The 26826-nt window shown below is 46.3% G+C and overlaps 1 protein-coding gene across 1 annotated transcript; it reads right to left on the bottom strand.

The window, feature by feature from the left end:
* Nucleotides 1-18381: 18381 nt before the first annotated feature.
* On the bottom strand, nt 18382-25330 carry LOC149342992 (glucose dehydrogenase [FAD, quinone]-like). Its single transcript, XM_089546861.1, has 6 exons — nt 25174-25330; nt 23913-24115; nt 21577-21763; nt 19351-19482; nt 18962-19086; nt 18382-18585 (listed from the first exon to the last, which is right to left on the bottom strand). Exons 1-6 carry the CDS (start codon nt 25325-25327, stop codon nt 18382-18384), a joined length of 1005 nt encoding a protein of 334 aa, XP_089402987.1. The 5' UTR covers nt 25328-25330.
* Nucleotides 25331-26826: the final 1496 nt, after the last annotated feature.

The raw sequence follows: 26826 nt of genomic DNA, 5'->3' as shown, positions 1-26826 counted from the left end.
GGGTTGAAAACGCATTATGAGCGCGAGAGCTGTGAATCATACCTGATTCACAAATTTAACACATTCTCAAGCGGCATCAACGAAACAGTAGGCCGGCTGTCATGCTTACACGCCTAGAGTACCAAATAATTATCCAAGACATGTTGATGGCAGAGACTGACAGAACGGGCGTCAGAAAGCATAGCAAGCATTTCTTTCTTCTTTTTTTTCATGTCACAAGCATTGTCACGTATTTGGTGTGTTTTCCCCTCTTTTTTATATATTTATTATTTTTTGTTTTTAAGTATTTTTGTATTGTATTGGCATGCCTTGTATTGCATTGTCACGGCGCAGTGAAGATTTACATTTGTCTTAACTCGGTACATTGTACTTGCCAATGACTGCAGTTCGTTTCTGGTGTTGTGTGTGTGTGTTTGTTGTTAGCCTTGCGTCTTTTTCTTTTTTTGTGTATCGAGTGGTTGTTTAAGGATTCATTAGAAACTTGTGTTTTTTCCTAGTGACCTATATTATATCTTGTGCTGCCACAACCCTTCTCTGAGTGGGATTTTTCATATTTCTGTGTAGTAGCGTTTCTTCTTTTTTTTTCTTTTTTTTATCGGATCTGTTTCTTTGACATTCCTGCGGACCCCCATGCCTAGAACTTTCTCCTGAAATGTTGCCTTCTCGCTGTGTGGCTGCCAGGAGCTTCGCGCTCGTCGCCGCAATGCGTGATGAGTGCCATTTTGTAAAGTCTTGTGCAGTAAAGTTTTTTCTTTTTGGTCACAACCCTGTGGCAGCTGTGCGCTGTAGAGCTTCGCGCTTGTCATCGACTTTACTGTCGTTACCTCCTTCCGAACACCTGCCGCCCTATCAAGTTGTAACCAACATTTTTTTTTAAACCTCTCCCCTCACCATTGTTTTGCATTTGTGTTTTACACTTTTTCCTGTACCTCGCGGTTGCTATAAAAGCTGCTTGTTTCGAATACTGTAATACATTCGAAAAAGGCTGGTCCTCCACCCGAAACGTCGTGAATTAAATCTTGTTATGTTTTTCAATTTCTGGTGACTTTATCTTTTAATAATCAATCAATCAGCTGCCAAGAAATAATTTTTCATATATATATATATATATATATATATATATATATATATATATATATATATATATATAGTAATCAGTAGGGGTTCCAATGGGCCAGGTTGCTAGTTTAGGTACTGCATTACGACAAACGCGACTGTTCTTTTAATGTATATTTTGCCAACAGTTTCGGTAATGGTATTCCGTTCGTCAGGGTAGGCTTACAATGAATGGGTTGCGTCAATATAAGGACACAGAACGAGAGAGGAGGTATAATATCCGCCCTCGAAACAAACTTGAGAATGAGGACAAGGGCCCATGTAAGCGACAGCATGACAGCTCTCACCCGGGCAGCGGCTGAACAAAACACCCAGAAAAACAAATGGGGAGGTGGAAATGGTTAAGTAGTAGCAAAGGACAAGTTTGAACAGCGATAGCGTTAAGCCCGGCTCTCGGAGCACATGGAGGCTGCTACACCCCCCCCCCCCCCCCCCACACACACACACACACCCGCTGGACGCCGCTGGGTCCGAGCGGCGGGCCCATATCTGGTATCCTGAGACGCTTGCGGGAGACGCGTTGGAGAGACGGCCAGCACTACTTGTTAACCACCGCAACGGCAACCTGAGGCATGGGAGACTGCCCTCCTCAACTGCTCCTCGCTTGAGTCCCAAAGGGCTATGGTGAAACGGGCGAGAGACGGGGCATTGTCCTGCGGTGTCCCGGACTAGGGACGCCGACCATGTAGCGGGGCCACTGTGTGGCTCCCAAACTCTATTTCAGTAATTAAAAGTTTTCACCACCACCACCTGCGACCGTGCCATCTGCCTATTTTTGTTTTATTTCTTTGCCTTGCTCTCCTGTCGGGCTTTTCTACCAGACATCCGGCACCCTCCTTCCCATAAATATACTAGGCTGTTTAAACCCGTGTCCAGCAGAACCACAGGCTTTCGAAACATTGCGTAAAGACGAAAACATCGTAATAAAACCGGCTGACAAAGATGGAGCTATAGTAATCCTGGAGAAATCAGATTATTTAAAAGAAGGCCACCGCCAGCTTAATGATCCTCAGTTTTACGGAAAGCTTCTGAACGACCCCACGCGTCAACTAGTGACAGAAATAGAGGACTCTCTTGCTGTACTCGCTAAGGATGGTAGAATAACTAAGGCAATGTTAAAATCCATGTCGCCGAGCAATCCAGCTCCAGGCCGGATTTATCTCCTCCCTAAAATACATAAAGCTAGCCATTCTGACAGTCCAGTCGTGTCCAGCAATGGGGCAGTGACGGAGAACATATCTAATTTTACTCATTTTCTCAACAAGAACATCGCTCCCAGTTTTCCGTCTTACATCAAAGAGACAAGCCATTTCCTTCGGGAGATTTCCAACTTGACCATCCCCACAGGTGGCCTTCTGGCGACCATGGATGTTTGCTCCCTGTATACAAATATCTCGCACGCAGGCAGCATAGCAGCAACGCTGGAAACCTTCGAACGCTCAAACTCTTCGGCTGATTTGGACGACGGAACTCTTTCCGTGCTTTTTGAACTGGTCTCAAATTCCAACAATTTTGAGTTTGATGGCGAGCAGTATTCCAGGTAAGCGGGGCTGCGATGGGCACAAAAATGGCGCCTAACTATGCCAGCATCTTCACGGCGTCACTAGAAATTCCCTTCCTTGAGGAACAGCCAAAAAAATCACTTTTGTACAATCGTTTCCTAGACGACATCTTTCTTGTAAGGGAACATGACGAAGCGATCCTGTTAGACTTCATTTCTCATTTTAATACTCTGCACACTTACATCTGGCTTACCCACTGGATCTTCGACTCAAAGATTAATTTTCTCGGCGTGGAAATATCGATAGACGGTAACTGCCTTTCGACTACCCTACACAGAAAGCCCACGGATAGACAGCAATATCTCCATTTTCACAGTAGCCACCCGAAGCACAGCAAAACAAGTATTCCATATTCTCAGGCACACTGATACCGAAGAATATGTTCTACCACAGAGGAATCTGACCAGAACACGGGGACCTCAAGGCCATTTTGCCACGACAGAAATACCCGGGGGAAAAAGTCGATGACACGATTCAACGCGCTCGCAAGCTAGATCGCTCTTCTGTCTGGGCAGAGAACAAGGTGAAAAAAGACAGCAAAACAAACCTAATCCCTACCTACTCTGCCGTCATTTTAATTTAACAATTTAACAAGCCGTCATTTTAATTTAATCGGACTGAGTAATAGACTGTCAATAATATTCAAGGAACCACCCCGAGTGGTGTACCGCAGGGACAAGAACTTGAGAGATTTGCTTGTCAGTGCGAAAACAAAGAAGAACGCTACCCGAGGTGGGTGTCACCCATGCGGAAAACCCCGTTGCAAAGTCTGTTCACACATTTCAGACACCAAACTTGCAAAATCCATGTTCGATAGCTTTGTGTTTCACATAAATGAACACCTCGACTGCGACTCAAGCAATGTGATTTACAAACTTCAGTGCGAGATGTGTGCGGAGGAGTATATTGGTCAGACCTAGACATCATTTAGTTACCGATTCAACAGTCACAAAGCCCATGTGTCATCCTTACCCAACTTGCCCCTTTCCAGACACCTGCGTCTACCACTCCACAGTTTCGAAAACATCCGTGTCATCCTTCTACAGTCCGGGTTACCTAACACCTATTACAGGGAACAAAGGGAAGCATACATCATTAACAAGTTCGGCACGTTCTACCATGGCATGAACGCTACTCCCGGGAGTCTTTCCTGCTTAAAGGAGCCGACGTAGGAGATTTCACCCATCATTGGCCTTGGACAGCGTTATAAATCAGAATACGCCGGAACTTGTTCTTGACAACTTCAGCCACACTTTAAAATGGCTGGTAATCTTGCAGTTTATTTCATGAGTACTTCCTTTGTCCAATCTCCTGCCAGTATCTACGTTCTATCCCAAATAGACACCTATAATACACCTATTATCTTGTCCATTGGGACCACGCGGCAGCTCCGCGGGTCGCTGATCTTTCGCGTTTTTCGCACACATATTATTTTTTATTTTTTAAGTTTTTGTATAATTTCTTGTATTCTATTTTATCTCTTCCGCACAATTTTCATTTTCATTTTTCTACGTACCCCTTGTCATTTCTTACTTAGAATGATTTAACCTGCGCGTGCATGCCAGTCTCGAAACCATATGCACTGCGCCAAGCTTTATCAAATTACGGTCACCATGTCATATTTGTTTGGCGCCACATTTCATCAATAGATTTTCTTTTTCTTTTTTCGTTCTCTGTCTGTTAATATATTGTAACGTGGCGGCCAGCCGAAGCATGAGGCGTGGTGAACCATGAACGAGAGATGATTTAATGGCTGCTGGCCTAGCGCGAGCGCTCCGTCCCGCGCCACTGCCAGCTTCGTCTTCGTCACACTACCCGGGGCCTCCGAGCGATCGTCCCGATCGGTCACGAACAGACGGCGAAATGGCGATGGTCCTGAGTGGGGGGTTGAACAGTATGTAGAAGATGGTGCAGTGCTGGCCGCCACGATGAGAGAGATGAGAGAATGAGTCCCGGTCCACGAAGCATCCGGGCCGGAGGGTGCCAGGAGCTGACGGCCGAGGTCCGTGGACGCACCGGACGGCAGGGGCAGGGGGGCGGTGTCTTCACGTGTGGGCCTTGGGTCTTGGGTCGGTGGGGTCTCGGGTCGGTGGGGTCTCGGGTCGGTGAGGTCTCGGGTCGGTGGGGTCTCGGGTCGGTCGGGTCTCGGGTCGGTCGGGTCTTGGGTCGTCGTGTCTTGTGGTCAGGGCGGGGGACGGGGCTGGGGTGAGCGGCGAGGTCGGTTCAGGTCCAGCGGGCTGGGGCACGGCCGGGCGGCGCGGACCAGGCATTCACGGCCGACGTCCACGGCAGGCGCAGGACACAGAAGCTCCGGGACCAGGATGGCGATGAAGGGACCCCAGCACCTCACACCAAATGTAACGTGGCGGCCAGCCGAAGAATGAGGCGTGGTGAACCATGAACGAGAGATGATTTAATGGCCGCTGGCCTAGCGCGAGCGCTCCGTCCCGCGCCACTGCCAGCTTCGTCTTCGTCACAATATTGTCACGCGTGGTTCAGTACGTCCGGCTCGGTTGGATACGTCAAAGTAGGTGACTGCAGCGGACGTCAGTAGCAGCCCAAAAACGGAGCATTCGCTTGCCAGACACTTTGGCTTCTTTCCTTTAAAGGCAAGCTCGCGCGCTCATTCCGCGCTGTCGTGGTTCCAGTAGAACGACGACGACGAATGGACGGTGTCAATATTTTCTTTGAATATTTTTTTGAGTTCATTTTTTCTGCGCTTCTCTGCTTTTGTTTTGTTTTGTTACCCCAAATTCATCTTTGCCTTCCCACCACGCGCGCGGTCTTAGCTCAGTATTTTACCCGATGGATGCTGCTTCTTCACGGGAAGCGTACTTCTGCCATGATGACCTCAGCATTGATAAAATCATTCGCTTAACAAAGTAGTTAGATTCTGTCACAGGTACCTAGATCTGTAGTTCGAAATGTTCTGGTCTATGGTTTGAATTCTGCAGATCTGCACTAGCTGATTACACTTGTATTGCGTGGACGTGTGTTAGCCAGGCTACTTGGTGCTCCATTAACTGCCTACACATTACTACACATTACTGGGAAGAACGCCCACTAACTCAGCAACGCTACTCAGCATCGCGTTGGCAGGACTACCGCCGGCAACCTGTTGCTAGTCAAGAAAATTGTTACCTTTTTTAAATCATTCATATGACTGGGTTTCGCAATTGGCGCTTTCACAGTGTCTGCAACTTCTGTGCGGAGTTCGCCTTCTGCGTCCATGAGCCGTGATTACATTTTCAGGCTTGTCAGAGCTAGTAAGCTTGGTTTAATACACATTTATATGTGATAAGTAGTTATGGGCTTCATGTTCTTCTGAGTCAGTTCACACCCTATTGTCAGTGGGTTCTTGCATGTCAACTCAGTGTACCCTTTGAGGTCCTTATTACAGAATTGTTTTCCTTGTAAAGTCAAAGCTCTTTAGGAAAGTGTCTTACCCTTAACACTGATATATTTCTCGCATGCGAATCTAGAAACATTCATATCTTAGCTACAGTGTATTTTACATTATACAACCTGTTCTGTAAACAAAAATTCACAAAAATGTGAACTTAGCAGCACGAGCTTCTACATTGCAATAAAGGTTGATTTTATTTCTATATTCCAGGTTTATGGCCCACAGTGCAGACTCGGAAAATTATTTTCGGGATTGTAAAAACCTAGCGTTGTTCAGTCGACCAATTATAGTGGTTATCAGTGAGCAGTAATCTTTCACCAACATTCTTGGGTAGAAAGCGCCTTAGCGGGACTGAAGTGCATGCTTCCCGCCAAAGTGCATATGCCTGGACTCAGCAATAATATGTGTTTGCGCGTCCCTATCGTTTCTACGAAGAATGTATTCTCTTCTGCATCTTTTTTTCCTACAAAAAAAAATTGCATGCTGCATCAGAAGAACATACCCAAAAGTCAATTTATACTTTATCATAAGTCAAGCCGCATGTTGAGTGTAGAGAAGGGACAACGAATTAACGAGTCGTGTTTATTAAGCTTCAGCCAACTTTTAACACGTGAGAAACAGTGGAGGGAGCGATCTTGGTGTGAATGCTGCGACACCAAAAAAAAAATAATGAATGAAGTGACACCTTCGCCAGTATCCCTTCAGCGACTGGGAAAGTCAGTCGTAAATATCGAACATTGCTTCATGGGTTTTCAGAATGCTGTGGAAACCTGGAAAGTTGTCGATAAGAATTTCAAGAAAAGATTCAGTTGGAATTCATATACAGTGCTTAAACGAACGGGCTAGTTGGTGGTTCATCTTTGAAAAATATGAACTACCGCTCTGGTGCATTCTTCATGAATGCACTGTCATCGCGAAAAATGCGCATCACATTAGACAAGAAATCATATAAGTCGTCCACAATCTAAAGCTAGGATAGCTTGGAGAAGATTGTGTAAGCGCACCCTCAATAGCTCTAACAAAACAGGAATTAGACCGTTTGAGCTAGGTTCAGTTAGAGTAACTAGGTTGTGCTACTCTAGTTTCGAATTTTTTTACGTTTAGGATTTTTGTTTTCAGCTTTCAGCTTTGATTGGCCCTTTTGGCATTGATTATTTTCGTCGTTCTGCTTTTAACAGCCTTTTTGGCTCTTATATTGCATTTTATTTTATTTTCGTTCTGATTCCCTTTTCGGCTATTTTATTTGCATATTTGTTTTTATGTTGTCATCATATTTTTTTTCATTTGTTACACAGTTACTGCCTGTTGGCTTCATCATATTTCCTACCCGTTCATTTTAGTCTCTTCCCAAGTACAGCATTTTTATCTCCTGTCTTTTTCACCATTGTTATCTTTCTGTCACGTGCAACCCCAGCAGCTGTTCCCCATGATTTTCCGCCGACTTTTTCTATCTGTATTTTGTTGCTCTGCAATAGAACTAGTTGAGGTCAGAGCTGTGTCGTCCTATCTTGCTCAGATTGTGTCTTAATGGGGCGCTGTCTTTTTCCACACTTCATGTGCCAGCAGATATGATTTTTCTCATTAACTCTGTGGGATGCAGAAAGCCCGCATGACATGCCGTCATTGCGAGTCTGTTATTTCATTAAGGTTACTTTTGCCTGATGGCTTCAAACCTCAGAGATGTCCCTGAACAAACTCACTGGACTCCAGACTAGTACCCCTTTTGTATCGTCTGCGAAGCCTTGCCTCCCTTCATTGTGTATGTGTATTGTGCACTTTGGTCTGTGTGGTATTGCTTCCTGCTTTGCTTATGAATAGTTCACGTAAACAAATTATTTTATTGCAATAAATATCGACTTAAATTGGAGCTGATGGCCTAATCGGTCGAACAACTCCGAAAGTGTGCGTTTTAAATCTTACAGTTTACTTTACGCAGTTTTCTGGCGTAGGTCCAGTGCTCCCAGAGTACAGAAAAGCCTTGGAGAACGAGGAAAACAGTGTAATCGGTGTCCAAGCTAAATAGAGGGTGTCAAGAGTTCATATATTGTTTTTTTTTGCTTCATCAAATAACAAATATCTTCTAGTGCGCGTATATACCAATCACGCTTCTGCAACTTTTATCAGCACAGATTAAGATAAATCAGGCGTTTAATCATGTTGCTGCGCTGAATCCTGCAGCGTCTAGTCCTTCCGCTTAGTAGCCATGATGATGTACATTCTGAACTGGGACTGGTCGGTTTCGGGGCCGTGAACTCGTCGGACCAGCGTCGTAACGTCGGCGAGAAGCTGGGCTCTCTCTTCGTCGTGCACCAGGTGATTGATCGGAAGAACGCTCATGTGCATTCCTGCGAAATCGTTGACACCAAGATAAAAGGTTGGTGTGAACGAAGTGACACCTAGATGCTCATAACTTCTATTTTGATAGTCACCAACACCATCATCAAGGAACAAGTGCAGTTACAAAGAGAAGTATTTTTCCTTCTATGAAGTTAAAAAGGCACCTGGTTCACAAGTGCTTAAGGAGTAATATCGTCAACAAGACACTGGAACTGTGCTGAATGATAAGCGCAAGACATGCGTTAATTTTCTTATGGTGCTTACAGTTCTTTGCACTGGCAACATTTATTCTGCATAAGAAAGTAGGTTTAGTCAGATATTCTCACATCTGCTCGAGATGCAATAACAGGGTGTAACTAGGTTTTATCCAAGAAAGCTGGGACCTATGTAAAGGCCACTTTGCCCCTTGAGCACCCTCAAATTTGATTGCGGCAGGGACGCTTAGGACGACCTCATCTAAGTTTATTAATGTGACAGTGATACACCGTTCCGTGCAAGCGGAAATGGCAGCCGCTGTCTGTCGGTTGATAGTGGCAGGTGACAACCTGCCCGTCGGTCTATGACCGAAACTTAGTAATTTCGAGCCCACTTATAATGAACCTGACGGCCACGCGGGTTGAATTCGTTTTACCCGATGTTCATAGTATGTGGACTCCATCTATTGCAGCCAGAATTACCAAGCCCGTCTGCTTCTTGAAACCAGAACCTACCGCGGCGTTTTCCAGGCTCTCCAGAGCGGTCATGTTCTCGCCTAGACTCTTGCGGCCAAAAATCTGCTTTAGGTTCGACACATAACTCATCACAGTTCCATCGTCCACGGCAGGTGGCGGTCGGTCGGCCACAATATGCAGATCTCTAATCTCTAAACACAGGTAGTGATTGACCTTGTAGGCGATCGCCGCTTGCTTGGCCGGCGCTTACCCACAGCTTCAACTTCGCCTGATACTCTTTCCGGGGCGTTGTCGCGGCCGCTAAGAGACGGCCTTCGGTGTCCGTTCTTTCTGTAAGCGTGAGTTTTTCAACTTCGGGGCTTAGTTTGCCGAGACTCCTTGCTCGCTGTAACCGAGTTGTGAGGTAACAGTGTTCGTGGTACTTGAGATGAATTGCCATTGCTCTAATGCAAGGAGGCTCGACTTCATGCTACGTAGACGAGCTTTGTATGGTACCTTCGATATACTGAACCTTAGTATGCTACCTCGAATAAAACGAACTTTCGCTTCTTAACATAACATATAACGAACTTCCCATTCTTAACCTCGGATGTAACGAACTTAGCGTGTTGACTTCGAATATAACGAACCTGAGTGTACCAGCTCGGATATAACAAACTTTAGTGTGTCGACCTGGGGTGTAACGAAGTCTGGCTGCTAACGCATTCAAAGTTCAAAAGTTGTTTTCTTAGGAAAAAACCAATCTGTCGGGCCTTCCTGGTCACGTCGATATTTGGCCGACATAAGAAGACGCAATTACTGCAGAGAAAATGGGGTTTAAAATGTAGCGTTTTGTAGCGCCACTCGCTTTAAGAGTATGACGTCAAGATCAAAAAGGAGTTCATCATCCCCGTTTAGAGGTGAATGGCGCTGTAGAATAGAACTCAGAGTTCAGAGGTCTAAAATTTGGCTTGAGATCAGCACAGTTCGCTTGTGAGAACGGCTGGGAAAGGTAAAAACCTTTATTTCATTTTTTGAATTCTCACTTATAAACTTTATGTTTTCAGTGGAACTAGCCTCACTGTCATTATAACGCGGTAATCTACACAGGCCAACTTCAATTTTCCCTGAGCATTCCCCTAACAACACTTCGTCTTCATATGCTCTGTGAAACTTTAGTTCGATATTGAGACGCGTTCGACATCGTAGTATGATTTGTTCTCTGAATTAGCAATCAAAAGAACTAACTTGCAATAATTTCGACGTAAGGCATGCTTTTAGCCCTGACAGTGACTCATCTCCTGAACTTCAGGGGCTGTGCTTGATGTTTGTGGCCCTGCGCTATCCTCGACTGACTTTTCGTTCGTTCACTTATAAACTGCGTACGTGGTATGAAGTTTGTTGCTGTGTAACTTAACGCAGTTCCCTCTTCGGATGCAGAGATGCCTCGCATTCATCATTGTGAGCGAAGTTTTTTCTTTGAACTGTGCCCTTCCGTTAACGCTTCGTCTGACACTGTGTTAATTTGAGGAATACGTTCTCTGCTGCCCCCGGCAGCTTCACTTACTGATTGTTTCCTCCTCAGACCAGCCATCGAATGCCGTAATCTTGGGAAGGGCGAGGACAGTTGGCGAAAGTCCGGCTTCGTCCAGGAGCGATGCCATGTAGTGGATTTGCTCCTGCTTATCTTTCATGTAGTAGCTCTCCGCAATGAACCCCAGTAGCGGCTGTACACGATATGGCGAAACAATGAGCTTTAAAATGCCCCCCCCCCCCCCCCCCCCCCCCCCAATGAAGATCGCAATATTAGCAGCCTGAAATTCTCAGTTCGTCCGACACATGCTGCGTCTGGTACGTAAAGCCAGAATCACATACTTTTTTAAGGCGAAAGCCTTTAATGCCTAACCGTTGTCGACAGAAGGTTGTCATCAGATGAGTCGCACTTTTTCTAGTCAAACCAGAAAAAAATCTTTGTGCATGATGGGATTCAAACCACCATCCTTCCGTTCCGCAGCAGAGTGTGCTAATATCTACGCTACTTCCTGCCAACGCATATGTAGTTCTCCTTGTCTGGGACGCTGGAGAGTGTTTGCAGAAAGGCGTCGAATCAGACGGATGCCTCCCAAATGCCCTCCAGAGTCTCCAGTATTTAAGAGTAACAAAGTAATTGTGTACTTAATTGGCATATTAACCACACATCAGTGACACAAGCAGCAACACCGCGCTAAAGGCTTTCGCATTTTGGCATGGTTAATGAGCCAACAGTTTCAAAGAATTGTTTTTTGATGTGAGAGCATGAGAGGCCTGAAGGGGCCAAAATGCGCCGCCTATCTTAAAATTCGGCCCTTCGCAATAGAGGGAGGCGACGCCACCATACAGGAGAAGGTGCGTGGTCCTGCCCATTGTTTTTTTCTTTCCTGCCACTAGACCGGACACGACTTCACTTCCGGTGAAGGCATCGACAACTTCTAATGCTATCGAACTGCTAGCACATAATCTACTTATGCATCCCTATGAGTTTTTTCTTCTCCGAATTGAATGTGTCGGTGGCAAAGCAGTGAAGCCGATATGTCTTACTTGCAATTAACGTACGTGCAGATCATACGGCCCGCAATTGCTCTTCATCTTCCTTACATATGACGCGATCAGGTCACATCAGTCGTCAGATAAGAAGCAATATCATCCGGGTCGTCCGCAGTGAAGACCAGTTGATTGAAAAGCAAATTATTGCTTGTCTTGGTTTTTCCTTGTTTCCCAAATGTTTCAAATTCTCATGCGGTAAACTAATATATTTGATATTAATTTGCCGCAGGCACATAATGTTCACCATGCTGTAGAATCCACCTGCACAAACCGTATTGCCGTATCTCCTACGGCTTTTTAATGAAAACGCTGTGCAGAATTAAAAAGTACCGTATTTTGCGGTGTATAACACGCACCCTTGTATAAGACGCACCTGCCATATATGCAGGCTGTCACTGAAAAAGTTGGTATATAAGACGCACCCGTGTATAAGACGCACCCCAATTTATCCAGTAAGGCTAGTGAGGCTTAATTAAACATGCTTGTGTGACCATCGTGAAATGCACCGTACGTGTGAGTTCTTAAGGAATGCTGAGTGATCTATAAGGCAACACTCATGCCATACCCGCTCACGTTTTAGCAAAAAGAAAAAACGAATGAACTCTCCTTATGTCCATAACATCATTTTATTTTTACTTAAAACCTTCGAAGTCTTCATCTTCGGATGTGCTATCAAAAAGTTTGCCCATTTCTGGAGGCAATGCAGCTGAAACATTCTCTTTGCACAACACACGCACTACGTACACAGAGCAAACAAAGTTACACAGGGAGACTAAAAAAATGCCGGCTTGTCTTGGCTTGTCTTGACAATGACGAAAAGCGCGATTGTCGCCCTCTTTTGGCATTTCACATTACTTTTGCTTGGGGCCTCCGAAACGACCGCGTGTTTATGATCCCGGAAGTCATCATCCCCGCCGTTTCATGATAAAGTTCACCTAAAAAAGTTGCACATGGCGGTCCCCGTATTATAGCCGTGTTACAACCGCGTTAAATGTAGTGATATTTTTCCGGTGGAAAAAGCTTGAACATGAAGCCGAGTAATTTCTGAACTCGCAAAATAAAAAAACCGAAAAATTCGCTTATAAGACGCACCAATGTATAGGACGCACCAGCAAGATTTTTGAAAAAAAGCTGCGTCTTATACACCGGAAAATACGGTACCAGTAAAGCGAACGTCCCAAGAGGCTCACCGGCAAATGTCTTTCTTTATCCGGTAGAGTACGGGCGCAGTATGCCTGGCATTTTAAATGGATCCTCCCTGCGTTGATTACTTTGAGTTATTTACAAATTACAAAAGTATGATTTCTTGTTTTTCCAGCGCAAGAGCATCTGGCTCGTAAAGTTTCCTGTCAGGATTGTTCTGCTTGCGATGAAATAATGCTTTCAATAGAACATTTAATAAAGGTAACAATTTTCTTCAGTAATGCGCAACCGCCAACGTTTCTGACGTTTCCAAGCGAGAATTAATTTTTTTCCAGAATATACCACGTAATGGCAGCCGAAAATGCGTTAGCCCAGCAAAGGTTGTTAAGTTGATATGCTAGTTTTTGTACGGAAGCCGAAATTTTATCGTTCTTTACGTTCAACGCCAGTCCTTATATGCACATCTTCAAAAGTTTAGATACGGAGTGGATACAATGCTCGGTCGAATTGCTTATTCAAGAGAGTAGTGCTATTTTGCAGTCGCAGGTTTGTAAAACCTTTGCGACGCAGTATGTTGATTAAATTTCTGATTAATGTGTTTCTTTCGTCTCTAACCTAAGTTACAGATCAAAACGACGCCGATTGTTGAAATCCTAATAAGCGGTGCTATACCCTTCCCCTTATTAGCAAAAGCACAAGAAGGGTAAATAAAAGGTTTCACAGGCGACAAAAGTAAGCAAGTAAATATGAACATTAAATACAACAGTTAGCAAAACAATATAAAATGGCGTACTACAAGAACACGTCAAATGCCGCAGTGGCTAGTGTCAAGCAGGAACATCTACAACCAATTACATGCGTTACTAGTTGCGTTATCATAACTCAGTTTATCTATGTGTGTAATAAGTAAGCCAGAAGTTCGAATCGTAAATAGTTGCCGGCGTTAGTTAGTGCATATCGAAGTTAGCACACATTTACACCACTGTAGGAAAGCAGTATGTTTAACAGAGTAATGCTTAACATCATTGCTTACTAAGCTTTTAAATCACCAGTGGTTTAGCTGCAAAATATCAACAAATATCCCTAGGCAGATTGACCAAATCATATCCTTGTGACACCTCTTTGTTTGCGCCGTTACTCCTTACACGTTAGCCACCACGGCGTCTCAGTAGTTCTGGCGCTCGGCTGGTGACCCAAAAGACGCGGGTTCGATCCCAGCCACGGCAGCCGAATTTTGTTAGAGGCGAAATTCTGGGGACCCACGTGCTGCGAGATGTCAGTGCACGTTAAAGAACCCCAGGTGGTCGAAATTTCCGGAGCCCTTCACTACGGCGTCCCTCTTAGCCGGAGTGGCTACGGGACGTGAAACCTGCTAAAATCAATCCTTCCACGTCGGCTCCGCCGAAAAAGAAACGGACAACAGAAACAGAAGACATATTATCAAACGCTTGCGGGGATTACGAAATTCCCGCTAGGCGCACAACCACGCACAGATGTACCCCTTTGCCAAAAGTAACCGGGCAGCGGGTTCTTGCTTCTCAACCGCATAACGGAGCCTTTACAACATCCCTAGAAACCGAAAGTTGTCGAAGCGGGAGGACACGGGCTCACTTTACTTTACAAAGAATCAGAGTTTAAGGGCTGCCATAAGTGCTTCGCTGCGCGGTAAGAAACAAACCACCTGTGCCCGGTTACTTTTGGCAAAGACTGTAAGTAAGCAGAACAAACAAAATCAAATGGCGTAAAAGTGTACAGAGCAGGATAAACTGTGTTAACTAAGCATCTCATCAATCATACGCAGGGATCCTTAGTAAGGTGCCGCAAGACTGCCGTGATATTACTTGGCATGAAATATTTTCACCAACCATAGAGGACGTCAGCAAAAAAATGATGAGGCTCTAAGTTTGTTCCAGGTTCCTTAAGAATTTTTTGTAGCGAAAGCTACATTCGCCACGAACTTGCGATTTCGCTGTGGCGGTGCTCCGAGGAGGCACAGAGACCGACCTTGAGCCGTTGCCAAGCAACTGCCGCCGCTGGCGGACGCCGCGCCATCTGGCATGACGTCACACCGCGCGCCTCGCCGCGGAGGCGCCGCCGCCGTTTGGTATGACGTCACACCGTTTGCCTCGTCGTTGCGCTCGCCTCCGTTTTCTTAACGAGATTTAACGAGACTCTATAAGCCCTCCTACGCGACCGGCATGCAAGCGCCGGTTGGTCTCCAAACGAGTCACAAAAAATAACTGCTGCCAGTGCCTTCTCATGTTTATCAAGATATCAGTCGAGCTGTGCGTCTAATAATGCACGGAATTATGATTTCCGATTTCTAATAACGCGTGCAAAAAGCACATACATGCCACAATATTTAAGCATGAAATGCTTTACGGTGCGGTTCGGGTGTCCACCGCGATGACAGAGAATTACTGCTCCATTTCCTGTCCTCAAAAAACGTTGCGTTCAAAGGGCAAGGCATCGCGCCGAACGGGTGGTGGCGTTCCTACCTTCCTGTAAGGTGCGGCTCGGGTGTCCACCGAGATGGCAGAGAATTACTGCGTAATTTCCTTTCCTCAAAAAGCGTCGCGTTCAAAGGACGAGACATCACGCTGAACGGGTGGTGGCGTTCCGCGGACTGCCTGGCAACGCTACAACACGCTGTCGCGTTCCACTCCTAAAGGCGAAGCTTAAGCGTCATTAATTAGCAGTTTATTAGTATTTAGTCATTAATCAGTCATTACACACTAATCAGTAATTTGTCATTACTTCGTCATGAATTATGTGTGACGTAATCCAGTGGTAACATCACCAGTGTCACATACGCAAAGTGGTGCTGAAAACGCTTTCGCCTCTACGCACTTCGGACAGTTTCGAACGCGCTGCATATACATTCTTGTCAGGCCTGCGTATCGTCGTGTCCGCGTGCGCTTCGCATTATGCCCGTAAACATTTCATGCTTACTCTACTCTCGGTTACGGGAGAGGCAGAGTTTTTTTTTAGTCCTTGCTTGTCACACTACGACACTAGGTGGTTCGCAAAGAAGGCACCCCAGAACTGCACACTGGAGATGTGTCAGGAGTTCGTAAATACAGCCAAGTGAACTGCGCATTGCCGATTACGAATTGCTTCTGGGTTCCATCCTTGATACTGAAATCCCTAACAAGGACTATTGGACTAGTACAACTGAAACCTGCAGTGAAGGACTTGGTGATTTTTTGCACTGCCGAGGAGTGTTTTCCGCCGTCTTATGACCGCACGCCCAAGCCAACGACGACGAAGGTCCCACGAAGCGGGAGGCGCAGTCTGCGTTCACGAGGGTGGCCAGGTGATCGCGGGTGAGTGCGCGCCCCATCAGACTAGAGCTAAGCTAACGCGAGTGCGGACGCATGGTGTGGACGCCACTGGATGGCCGAAGATGCATTGCTGGGAGACCTCTGCTATAAAAACAAGCGTCGCAATAAGAATTGGGCGCAGTGCTGCGCTTTGAGCCATTTGAATAGGAATCAATGTAGTGTGATGAGTTAGACCGCAACCTGACTGTGTAGGTGAAGTGGTATGCAGTGGCGTCGTGCAATGTTTCTAAAAGCTACACCGTGAACGAGCACATGCAATTTTGGTCATTTTAAATCCCAACAACGTTAAAGCCAGCCTGCCTCAAAAGCCGGAATGGCAACGAATCGGAAAGCAGAAATTTTACTACATTTTTTTTTTCGCGCCTCATGTCACTTACATACCGACCTTTGATGTTACAGCCATCACTATATTGTTGAAACCAAAACACTAAGATAATGAATTCTTTGATAAATTATTCAGTGGCTGTAAGCGGATAGTACGTATAGTAACGAATTAAGCATCATTACGAAAAGGGAAACAAGCGGATACTACGTATAGTAGCGCCTTAAGCATGAGTTCAAAAAGGAAAACATGGAACGAAAATTTGGAGTGAATCCGCTTTCAAATGAATGAGCTGCAGTGTCTTCCACGTTAGTTATCGCCCTCGTATGTCTAGTTTGGCTCTGTATACTCTATGCCTGTTTTACCAATCATCAAATTTATTCACCACTCTCTATTTTGCAACTGATTCTTATGGGCAGGCAGCTGTTCGAGGGGGGGGGGGGGGGGGGGGGGCTTATTCCAGTGCTCCTTATGCCCTAGCTGCTTTCTGCGCCCAGTGAACCAGTTGTCTTTGGAACAGACATCGAATCGAACAGCCACAAGACCTGGAGCAGTCTCGTGGTGCGGCTTCGGGCGGAGTGAAATGATGGCGCTGATGGCTATCGGTCGGCGTTCACAATGAGGCATCGTCTACAAGTACATGCAACGTTTGCAACGTTTGCAACAATATGACAACAGCTTTGAAACACAGAACGGGCAACACGGAGATTAGGTGTTTCCACTTCGTAAGAAAAGCCACACCCCGCATTTTTCCACCAAGTGCATCACGTCGGCGCCCATCGTAAAAAAATTGCTGCACTCGTGTTTCAGTGCAGTTAGGAGTGTTATATTTCTTCTACCTTCCCTTCTCGGCAAAATTACTTCCTGAGTATTGATCATGATTAGCGGTCGGAAGCAGGAAAAAACTAGTGTGGATCAAGCAGCACATCGGAGCTATCTAGCTCACGAAAACTGAGGAGAGAAAACGGAGTTCGGCGGGACATGCATGCCGTGAACAGACACGCAGATAAGGTAAAGAAAGGGGAACGCACCCTGGAGCTATAGGGAGCAATAAGGAGAGTGCTGGAATGGTATAGCTGTGGTTGGTACTGGACATAAAGTTACCATGACAGAGCGGCACCTACCTCAGTTAAAACATCCGGCTTTTAAACTGAGCTGAGTTGATTGCTCGGGAAACTGCAGAACGTTTCGAAGTCATTTTTGAGCGCAACATCTAATGGAAGTTGAAAGACACCTAAGCTCAAGACAAGACGCCGACAACATATCGCTTAGCTTATGCATGCAGGGACCTCGTATTAAGACAGACCATGCCGTACTGCCTTCAGTATTAAATTACCTCTTTAAAGCTGAAATAAAGCGGTACTGTTACCAACTATTGCAGTGAAAAAAAAAATGTAGGGGACACTGAAGCTCCACCATAAGGATATAACACCATAGCTTTAATGGATTAATGCCCATATATGCGGATTTGGTATTTGTTTACTTTACATTCATAGATCCCACGGAGTCCTCATACCACTCCTGACACAGTGGTGCAGTGGTTAAGCGGTGCTCCACTGCCCTGCGATGGCAGGTGCTGCCTCCGGTGGGGTTTGTGCGACTCAGATTGCTCTTCACAAGCGACCTCCTGCGACCAATCATTAACCTAACTGCCTCCTGCCACGGTAATCACTTTGCTCACAGCCCTGTGGGAAGGTTATGATGACTCCACCAGGTCACGTGGCCTGGCTAGGCCCGCCTAGGTCTGTAGCTGCTGGTTGTTCCGGCTGCGACGCTTCAAACGGCCGCCGACACCAACACCAATTTTTTCTGACATGAGGACACTAACGCTCTCGCGCTAAAAGAGCCTATATTAATTTAGTGCCCAAATTTTAAGCAAATATGAAATACAGTTCTGCAAACAAGTAATTCCGTAAATTTAAGGCCTTCTATATCCGCAAGCATCTGTGCATACCTCAAGTCGTTCGAGGTCCTCCCTAGGGCCCACACCGGAGAGCATCAGGATCTGGGCAGATCCCACGGCACCGGCGGACAGAATCACCTCGAGGCGGGCAGAGATTTTCTGAAGTTCTCCGTACCTGAAGAACGTCACGCCCACAGCGCGGATTCCTTCGAAGTTGACCTGCGTCATCGTAAAGGAAATGTTTAAAGGGAGACGAATATTGTTTAATGCGTAAATACTGTTTTGACCTCCTCCTTTATGGAAAAAACTACAAAGTGCAGTCGACTGGCACCAACCCCTATGTCTGAAAGTTTCTAACCATCCATCGTATGACAGTACGAATACGATGCAAGTAGTGGGCGGATGCGGCTTTTGTTTTTCTGTCCCGACATGATAACCACACAAGCATTTTTACATAAGCTCTCCTCTTTTCAAACTGCGATTGACACTTTGTCGCAGTTTCTCAGTGCTTCCATCAGTAGAACAGCGAGTGGACTCTCATAGTAACTAAAGCCCTCCGAGCTCATCTCTACCTGCTCTTCAGACCCACGCATACCTTGGTGACCTGGCTGAAGAGAGCCACGTGGAGGTTCTTGCGAGCCCTAAGGATGGGTTGGATGAAAGCCTTGCTAGCGCTGACCCGTTCGCCGTCTCTGATGTTGGCCTGCACGCAAGAACAGCCTGTAGAAATAGTGGCTAAAATGAGCTTCACAAGGTATATTAATACACTGAGGTATTTATCATGAAACGCATCTAAAGTTGACTGAACCGAGATTACCTATGCGCGAGGAATTTTGTCTTCTCTCTCTTTTAGTTGGTCATCAGCATTACATCAATGGGCTTGTAAAGCAGGATGATAAACTTCTATGGCAGGTTTTGTGCACGACAATCACATATAGGTTATGCAGACTCTGAGGCTACACGCGCATAACGTCATGTAGCCACCTGACATCGTGGGGCCGTTGTAATCGACGAGTGGATAGCCGGATTCTTTGCAAGCGTCCAGGTATAGCGAGCTTAGTGGCGTGCTGCTATTGGCGCAGTCCACTGGCACCTCCCCGCCAACGCCGTGGTATTCTGCGCAAGCATGAACGGAAAGCACAAGCCTGACATTATGCGTCACAATGTTATCGTATATGTTATTACATTTTGTTGACATCGATAACTGCTGACACGACGCTCCTCAGAAATAAATTGATATTTGGGGAACAAAAAACTCGCACTTCTAGGAGGCCCCTGAACTGCGCGGTGAAGGAAGGAATGAAGACGGAAAGAGAAACAGGAGGAGGTCGTCCGAGATCACGTGCATCCTGCCCGTGCCTTGTGCCTCGTGCAACCTCTGTCATCATAAGGTGAGGTGCGCGGTCTAAGACACCGGTTGACACGTCGAAATGTCTCTCCGGAAAACATATTAAAATTATGCGGACTTCAACTTCAAGAAGCATATAACCTAAGTAGCCTCGGAATCCCACTCTTAAAACAAATCTAACACATACGACAGGATCACTAAACACGTGAACAGATCTGGAGTTTTTAGGCAATGTGGCTGAAATGAAGCGGCTAAGCCGAGGCGCATGCATTTTCCTTGCCACAAAGTGGGTATAACAAGGATTCAGAAAACGGAAACGACCCAGAGTCAGGAAGAGGCTGAAGTTGGGATAGTTTGTTCACTGCCATTATCTCAAACAGCCGGAAGAGCAAGGCAACACAGGAAGGGAAAAAACTTGAGGCACGAAACAGTGTCCTTCCTTTCCGTGCTGACGTGCCTTCCGGCAGTTTGAAAGTATGACAAAGGGTAAGCATAAAGAATAGTGACCAAACATTAATACGCATTATCATGCTCAGTACGCTACACATCCGACACTCCTGAGCTCACAAAAGCTTCTAAAACAGTGTCGATGCCAGCGCGGAAAGTCAGTCGCAGCGATTGCTTCCACGTCATCTGCAGCCGAAGGCAACAACGTTGACGCAGTGAAAATTGATTAATAACACGCAGATCATCGATATCGTTTACGCTTGCTACGTACCGCTGTCGCTGAGTTTCGCGCATTATTTATCAATCGTAAAGTTGTCAGTTGTTTTTTGTTATAAAATAAAAGACGATGACCTTCTGACGCCATGCGAGGCGTTCCGCAGCGTCCGAAGAATTGACATGATACCTCGTCTCTCACGCTTTGCTGTCGCGCCTCGGGTCGTGACGCTTCGAACAGTGCTGTTATGTTGTCATTATGATTTTCCCTTTGCAGGCCACAAACCGATCGCAGTTCTTTTCAGGGGCGCGAGCATAAACAACAAAATATGGCTGCAAAATGTTCCTGCCGCATGAAAACCGTCTAGTGTGATCTGAGAGGTGCGCTGCGTATTGAGTAATGATGTGGCATTCGCGCAGGTGCTTGTCTCTCGCTGTAATAACGACAATTTTAATGGGAATGGCTTCGCTAAAAATACTCAGATGTTGCTATATCCTACACGCTGTACGTCAGCGCCGGTGCCCATATTTTTTTCTTTTTTGCGCTCTGAGTGAAAATAATGGGAAGGTAGATCCACTGTTGTGTTGCGTAATTTTTTACTCGCAGGAGGCAATAGAAGGCAGCTGCCAGGAAACGAGAGAGAGAAAACATTACGACAATATAGCAGAGCTTGGCGTAGAGAACCACAAAGCAGAGATCATTTTGCTGTGCGGCTGCGTGTGGCGAAAGCGAGAAAGTGGGTCATGGTGATGAGTGTACGATATAAGGACGATCGGTGACTACGGCGGGGCTCACCGCAGTAGGGCTCACCCTACTGCCGCATTCCGCTCTTCGGCACTGTCACATGGACCAGGCACTGACAATACCTCGCACTACCACAGTACAGCTTCTTTGTCGAAATAGGATTAGCGGTGATAAAAGTCGTCAGCCTTGTTAAACGCGTGATCTTGCTTAGTCATTTTGCGGGGTTGATCCGTCAGTGCGACAATGGTGTGGGACGAAGGCCTTTATGAAAGTAAGTGACATTATGGCTGTGTTTTTGCCAAGACCAGCGTGGTGTGTTCTCCCAGATCATACGTCACCGGGAGCAGCGGTCAATGGCAGGTGAAGAAATCAGATGGAAGCAAAATTATAATTCCTACAAAGTGTGGCCTCAAGATCTGTATGTCGTAGCCTGCGTTCTGTGCTTAGTACCACTCACCGTCCGGCTGTCCGGCACGGTAGTCTTCAATGTCCTTGAAGTGTGGCAGGACGTCGTCGTACGCCCATCCCGTGGCACCGTACTCTCGGGCCCAGCGATCGTAGTCGTGTATGCTGCCACGAGTGTACAGCATGAAGTTAAGCACGCTGCTGCCCCCAAGGACTTTGCCTCTGGGTATGCCGCATCGCTGCGCGTGAAAGATAAGGCACATGAAAAGCATACTCTCAAGCGCAAAAGCGGAAAATACTTATTCCCTGACGAGAATCTGCCAGATGGTAGTCAGCACCTTGGTTTCTAACACTTACTGCTGATTGCTGAACCCATAATGACAGCCCATGACACTGTGCGGTTCCTGCCCATGGGAGCTGCTCCTGATCATGGCAGTTTTAACTATTGTGATAAACATACACTCATGCACACATACGTGTCCATCTGCGAAGAACTGCGGCACCTGAAAAAAAATATACGAATTCACAAAGTTGATCGTAAACAAAATAGGTTTGCGAATGGTCAGCGACGGTGCGCTGTCTAGAGAGGGTAACCAACGACACCACTCCCACTCCGACGGGCCATCGTGCAGAGCTGTCGTGGGCGTAATGCGTTGTGAATCCGGTGCACTTTTAGGCATATAACCGTATGTCTGCACATGTAGAAAAGGTGTTACTTCTCTTTACCTCGTCTGCCTAGCTTATTTATTTCGGTCACACTAGAAAGTCAACGAACCTTCAAACTCTTATTCTGCTTTTTTCAGCAAGCGTTTTCCAGTCATATGTGTTTTATCTCATTTACGATTAGCAAAGAAACAAACCATAGGTCATAAAAAAAGAGATTTTATTTCCATGTTTGTTTGATTATTAATACCTGTTACATCAAGAATGACTGTTCTCACGGATAAGATGCTGCCACGGGCTAAAAAGAGATGCATTGAATGGCGCAACAATGAGATAAATACACGTCATTTCTCGGCATCTAGAATGGCTGCGACGGAAGCGAATGACACGAAACGGGGAAGACGGGCAGGAAGAGGATAGCTTTGCTTCACCAGGACCTCCAGGTTACGTGCAGTCTAGGTTATGAACGGTAAATTTAATGCATGCCGTTTTTATTCGCTTTGCTAATTGCAGTGATGGTGTTAGGCACTCTGGAAATGGTAACTGCTGCACGTGCCATACGGTAACTCGTACCACAAGGCAAGAAAAAGCACGTAACTGCACCTTACCTTCAGGTATCTTTGATGCAGGTAAGACTGTACATGTACAGTACATGTAAGTACATGTAGGTACATGTTGGTACATGTAGGTACATGTTGGTACATGCAGGTACATGTAGGTACATGTAGGGTAGGGACATCTGTGGGGAAGTAAGCCATCGAAGCCTACATAAGCAAGTCACACAGATCAGTCCTGAACGTCAGTGCGTTTAAGGAATATTTCTTCTCGGGGCAAATGTAAACGGAAGCAAGACAAAACGAGAGAGGTAATTGGCACTTTGGAGCATTGAAAGACATGATGCCCATGGGCTCCAGTGGCATCTTGTAAACCAGAATTCAGTTTCCCTCTTTCTGAAGTTTTGCAGCCGGGGTACTGCAAAGCGGGAATTTTATTCTCGTAGCCCGATCAATTCAAGTCAACTTCTTTGATTTCTGTTTTGGCAACCACAAAGGTTTATTTGGTCAGAAAATGACATGTCCAACTTTCCTGGACATCTGCGACTAGTGTCGTGGCCACCAGTAGCGAAGAGCACGGAACCTAATGGAGACATCTTAGACTTGTAGTTTTGAGAAAACTAGAGAGTCTCGGGATACTCTGCTACAACAGCGGTCATCATGGCCGACTCTTCCGCATCTTTGTAACAGTGAATGATTGCATGTTTTCTGGCTTCACACCAAATATAGCTTACGGACATAGAATATCAATGGCTTGTATCGAACATCTAAAAATACTGGGGTGATTACCAGTGTTTAGCGACGCACGACATGTGGCGACAGCCTTCAAAACCAGAAGCGTTTGTCCAGATTTCCTGTGCTTGTTAATGGCAGCTTCAACTGTGAACGCGGCTTATCGGCATCAGTGGCGGGGGGGGGGGGGGGGGGACCTGCTTCGATTCAGAGCTCGCTCGTGATTTGCGCGCTCTTGGCCAAATGGTCAAAGCGACCAGTCCAAATCACCATGAGTGAGCGGCAACCAGCCTCGCATACTTCATAGCAGTCACATTATCAGACTAATGGCTGCCAACCCGCGAAGGGCATAGTATCAGTTTCCAATGTTTAGAGCAATCATTCATGACCACCACACTTCGCGAATCATGCTCGCGTCTACCTTTCTAGTTGACCTTACTTGTTCCTTGTACGACAGGCATGCGTGCTTTTGAGGCACGGTCTGGTAGCCCCAATCATCGTGGCCTCCCAGATTGTACGTTGCGGTTATCGGGATCTGATTGGAGGCTTCCTCAAGGCCACCGGCTTCCAGGAGGAGCACCATGACGTTCGGGTCAGCAGACAGTCGGTTGGCGATCACACAGCCCGCCGAACCACCGCCCACTGCATGAATATTACCGACATTAAGTCAGGGTAGATAATATTTGACGATTTCATAGATCAGGTATTTACTATACATGAACATGAAATACCCAGGCTGTTAGAATAAGAATATCCATGGTAAGGCTAAACTAAGGGTAGGCGTACATCGAAAAGCACAGAAAGGCTAGGAAGAAAGGTCGAAGACATGTCATAATAGTGAAGCATAAAGCATTATTGGGATACATTTGGTATGTAGTACTGAGAGGTATTTGTAAGGGAATAATGATGCCACGGCTTTCTTTTGAGAGTGCGGTGAGGGTGCGGGTGCGGAAGTAAAGCAGAGAGCTGTTGGAAGATTGGCAAAAGTTGGCCACGGCAAAACCACATGTGAGGCAATACTGGGGATATAGAATGCGTGTCGTTAGAAGCGCAGGAAGCTCAGGGTAAAATATATCAAGAATGCCTAAAGAAATCGTAGTATAGCAGGAGGGTGGCTAAGGCATTTAAATTATTGGTACAGAAGGAACGTCGGCTAACAAGGGCGGTAAAGGATTAGAAAACTAACGCGTAGGAAACAATAACGGAAAAATAAAGAGACAAAATTCGAGATGTTGTTTGCTCAGTCTTAATATGTGGAAACTATAGCGCAAGATAGCAAATCATGGCACAAGCGTTCCCAGGCTATGTGATGGTGTGCTTTGTGCAGAAAAGTGTCAGCTCTGAACTTTATTTCTGCCTCAGCCACCGGAAGCGCAGCACTGCTACACTAATTTCACTGTGCTCTAAAGCCGACCAAAGGGGTGCGGAAAACGATCCATTCTAAAGCCAAAGAGCTATAACGTACTTTTGGGCAAGAAGGCTTCGCGCGGTTTTCGCAAATGACGTTACATAGTTCTGATCGCTCACTGTCAAGGGGCTGACACTCCCATCTGATCCCGCACTTTGTCGAGTAGAAGATAAGGCGTTGGTCATAACAACGTAACACCATAGCGTGCGCGTAACACCAAAGATGCCGAAGCATACGGGCTATCTGAGCGCAAACCTGAATGGCGTTACTACGGCGGCGCCTTGTTCCTCACCGATAACGTAGTCGTATTCCTGCCGCAACTCCCCTAGCTCGTAGTCCTCCAGGACGGGAAGATCAGTGAATGGTACGTGCACAACGAGGTTGATCAGGGCAAAGAGAAGGGCCAAGGCGCTCTGTGGGGACACTCCCCGACCCCCGACATCCATGGCGTCCACTTCCTTACAGCTGAATGTGCGTCGACCGGCGATCCTCTAGCTTGTGCCTGTTCGTTGATGCAGCAGCAGCGGGGAGGGTGTCCAGACGTGGAGAGCCTGATCGAGCGAGAGAACCCGGCGGGTGGAATCGAAGTCTGTCGTTCAGCTACTGGAACAGCAAAGCTGCCGCTTGAAGCAACAATCCACACATCGGTGTGGCGAACTGCGTCAACTGCCTGAAGCCTGCCAATGAAATCTGCTGATGCAGTCGAAGGGAAGCTGCAAAAATTAAGAAACAATAAAATACAAACATACAAGAGCATACATACGCTGAAACTAAACAACTGAAGTTTATTCTCCGGATATGACGTGAAAGTGCGGTTAACCAAAAACAAAAGAAAAGCACTCCAGAAGGGAAGTAACACGTCGATTTACAGCAGGATAATGTGCCACACGTGTGCTTATAAAACAACTCAGAGAAATCGCAGCATTGTTGTCGGGAATGTCGAGCAAGGGCGCGCATCTGCGGGACACACATGTCGGCACGCATGGAAATGCGTGATACCCCAATTAACGCCACTCAGTTCTTTATCGCTTTTTGAGACTATGCTTGCCGAACCACAGGCTTATCGAAATACACTGCAAATCGTGGCGTTAAGGAGAGGCAGCGGCAAAGGAAAAAGCAAAAACAAAAGTTGCTTTTTATTCCACCTTGAATGGGCGACCAGGTTAGACCCTGGAAGTAGTATGAGGGCGATACGAATTGCCTCGTTTTCCAACGGCTGTTAATCCAACACGGCATGATTTTTAAACCGGGTTTTTTGCACTGTTCTGCGGTAGCGCTACCTCAACGAAGCCCTGGTTTACTGAAGTCTTAGTTCTCCGTTTGTTTCGGCAGCTGCAGCTTTCGACCGAGCCTATCCACGGTATTTTTATATTTAACTTGTATACTTATTGACTTATATACTCTCACCCGCCCAACCGTTTGCCTTCCCGTGTGGTTCTCTGCGTTGTGAAATGTAGGCAAAACTTGGAGGGCACACTTCAGCTCCACCTTACGCGTAGAACGCGACAGCTTTAACGAAGTTGGTCATTCTCTGCTTAACAATCATAGATGGCTGGGAGCGTTCACACCACTCCTGGCGCAGTGGTGCAGCGATTAAGCGATGCGCCGCTGCCCTGCGATGCCAGGTGCCGCCACCTGCGGGACTTGTGATATCCAGGTTGCAGTTCCCGAGGAACCTCTTGCGACCAATCATTAATTGAACTGCCACCTGCCACAGGTGGCACTTTGTTCACAATCCGGTGCGCAGTTGGTGGTGACGTCACAAGATCACGTGATCCAAGTGGCCCACCTAGGTTGCTTCTAATGGGATTTTTCGCTCGCAACACCGACGAGGATGGCAGCACCGGATTTAGGTTATCGTTTTAAAATATATAATTTCTTCCTATCTTATTCAGCAGACCAAGCTGTTTTTTGACGAGCACAGCGAAGACGGGTCTGCGTGGTT

The sequence above is a fragment of the Amblyomma mixtum genome, chromosome 5 (assembly GCF_055824585.1).
Source record: "Amblyomma mixtum isolate Tamu chromosome 5, ASM5582458v1, whole genome shotgun sequence".
Taxonomy (NCBI): domain Eukaryota; kingdom Metazoa; phylum Arthropoda; class Arachnida; order Ixodida; family Ixodidae; genus Amblyomma; species Amblyomma mixtum.
This window is presented reverse-complemented; position numbering and strand designations above follow the sequence as displayed.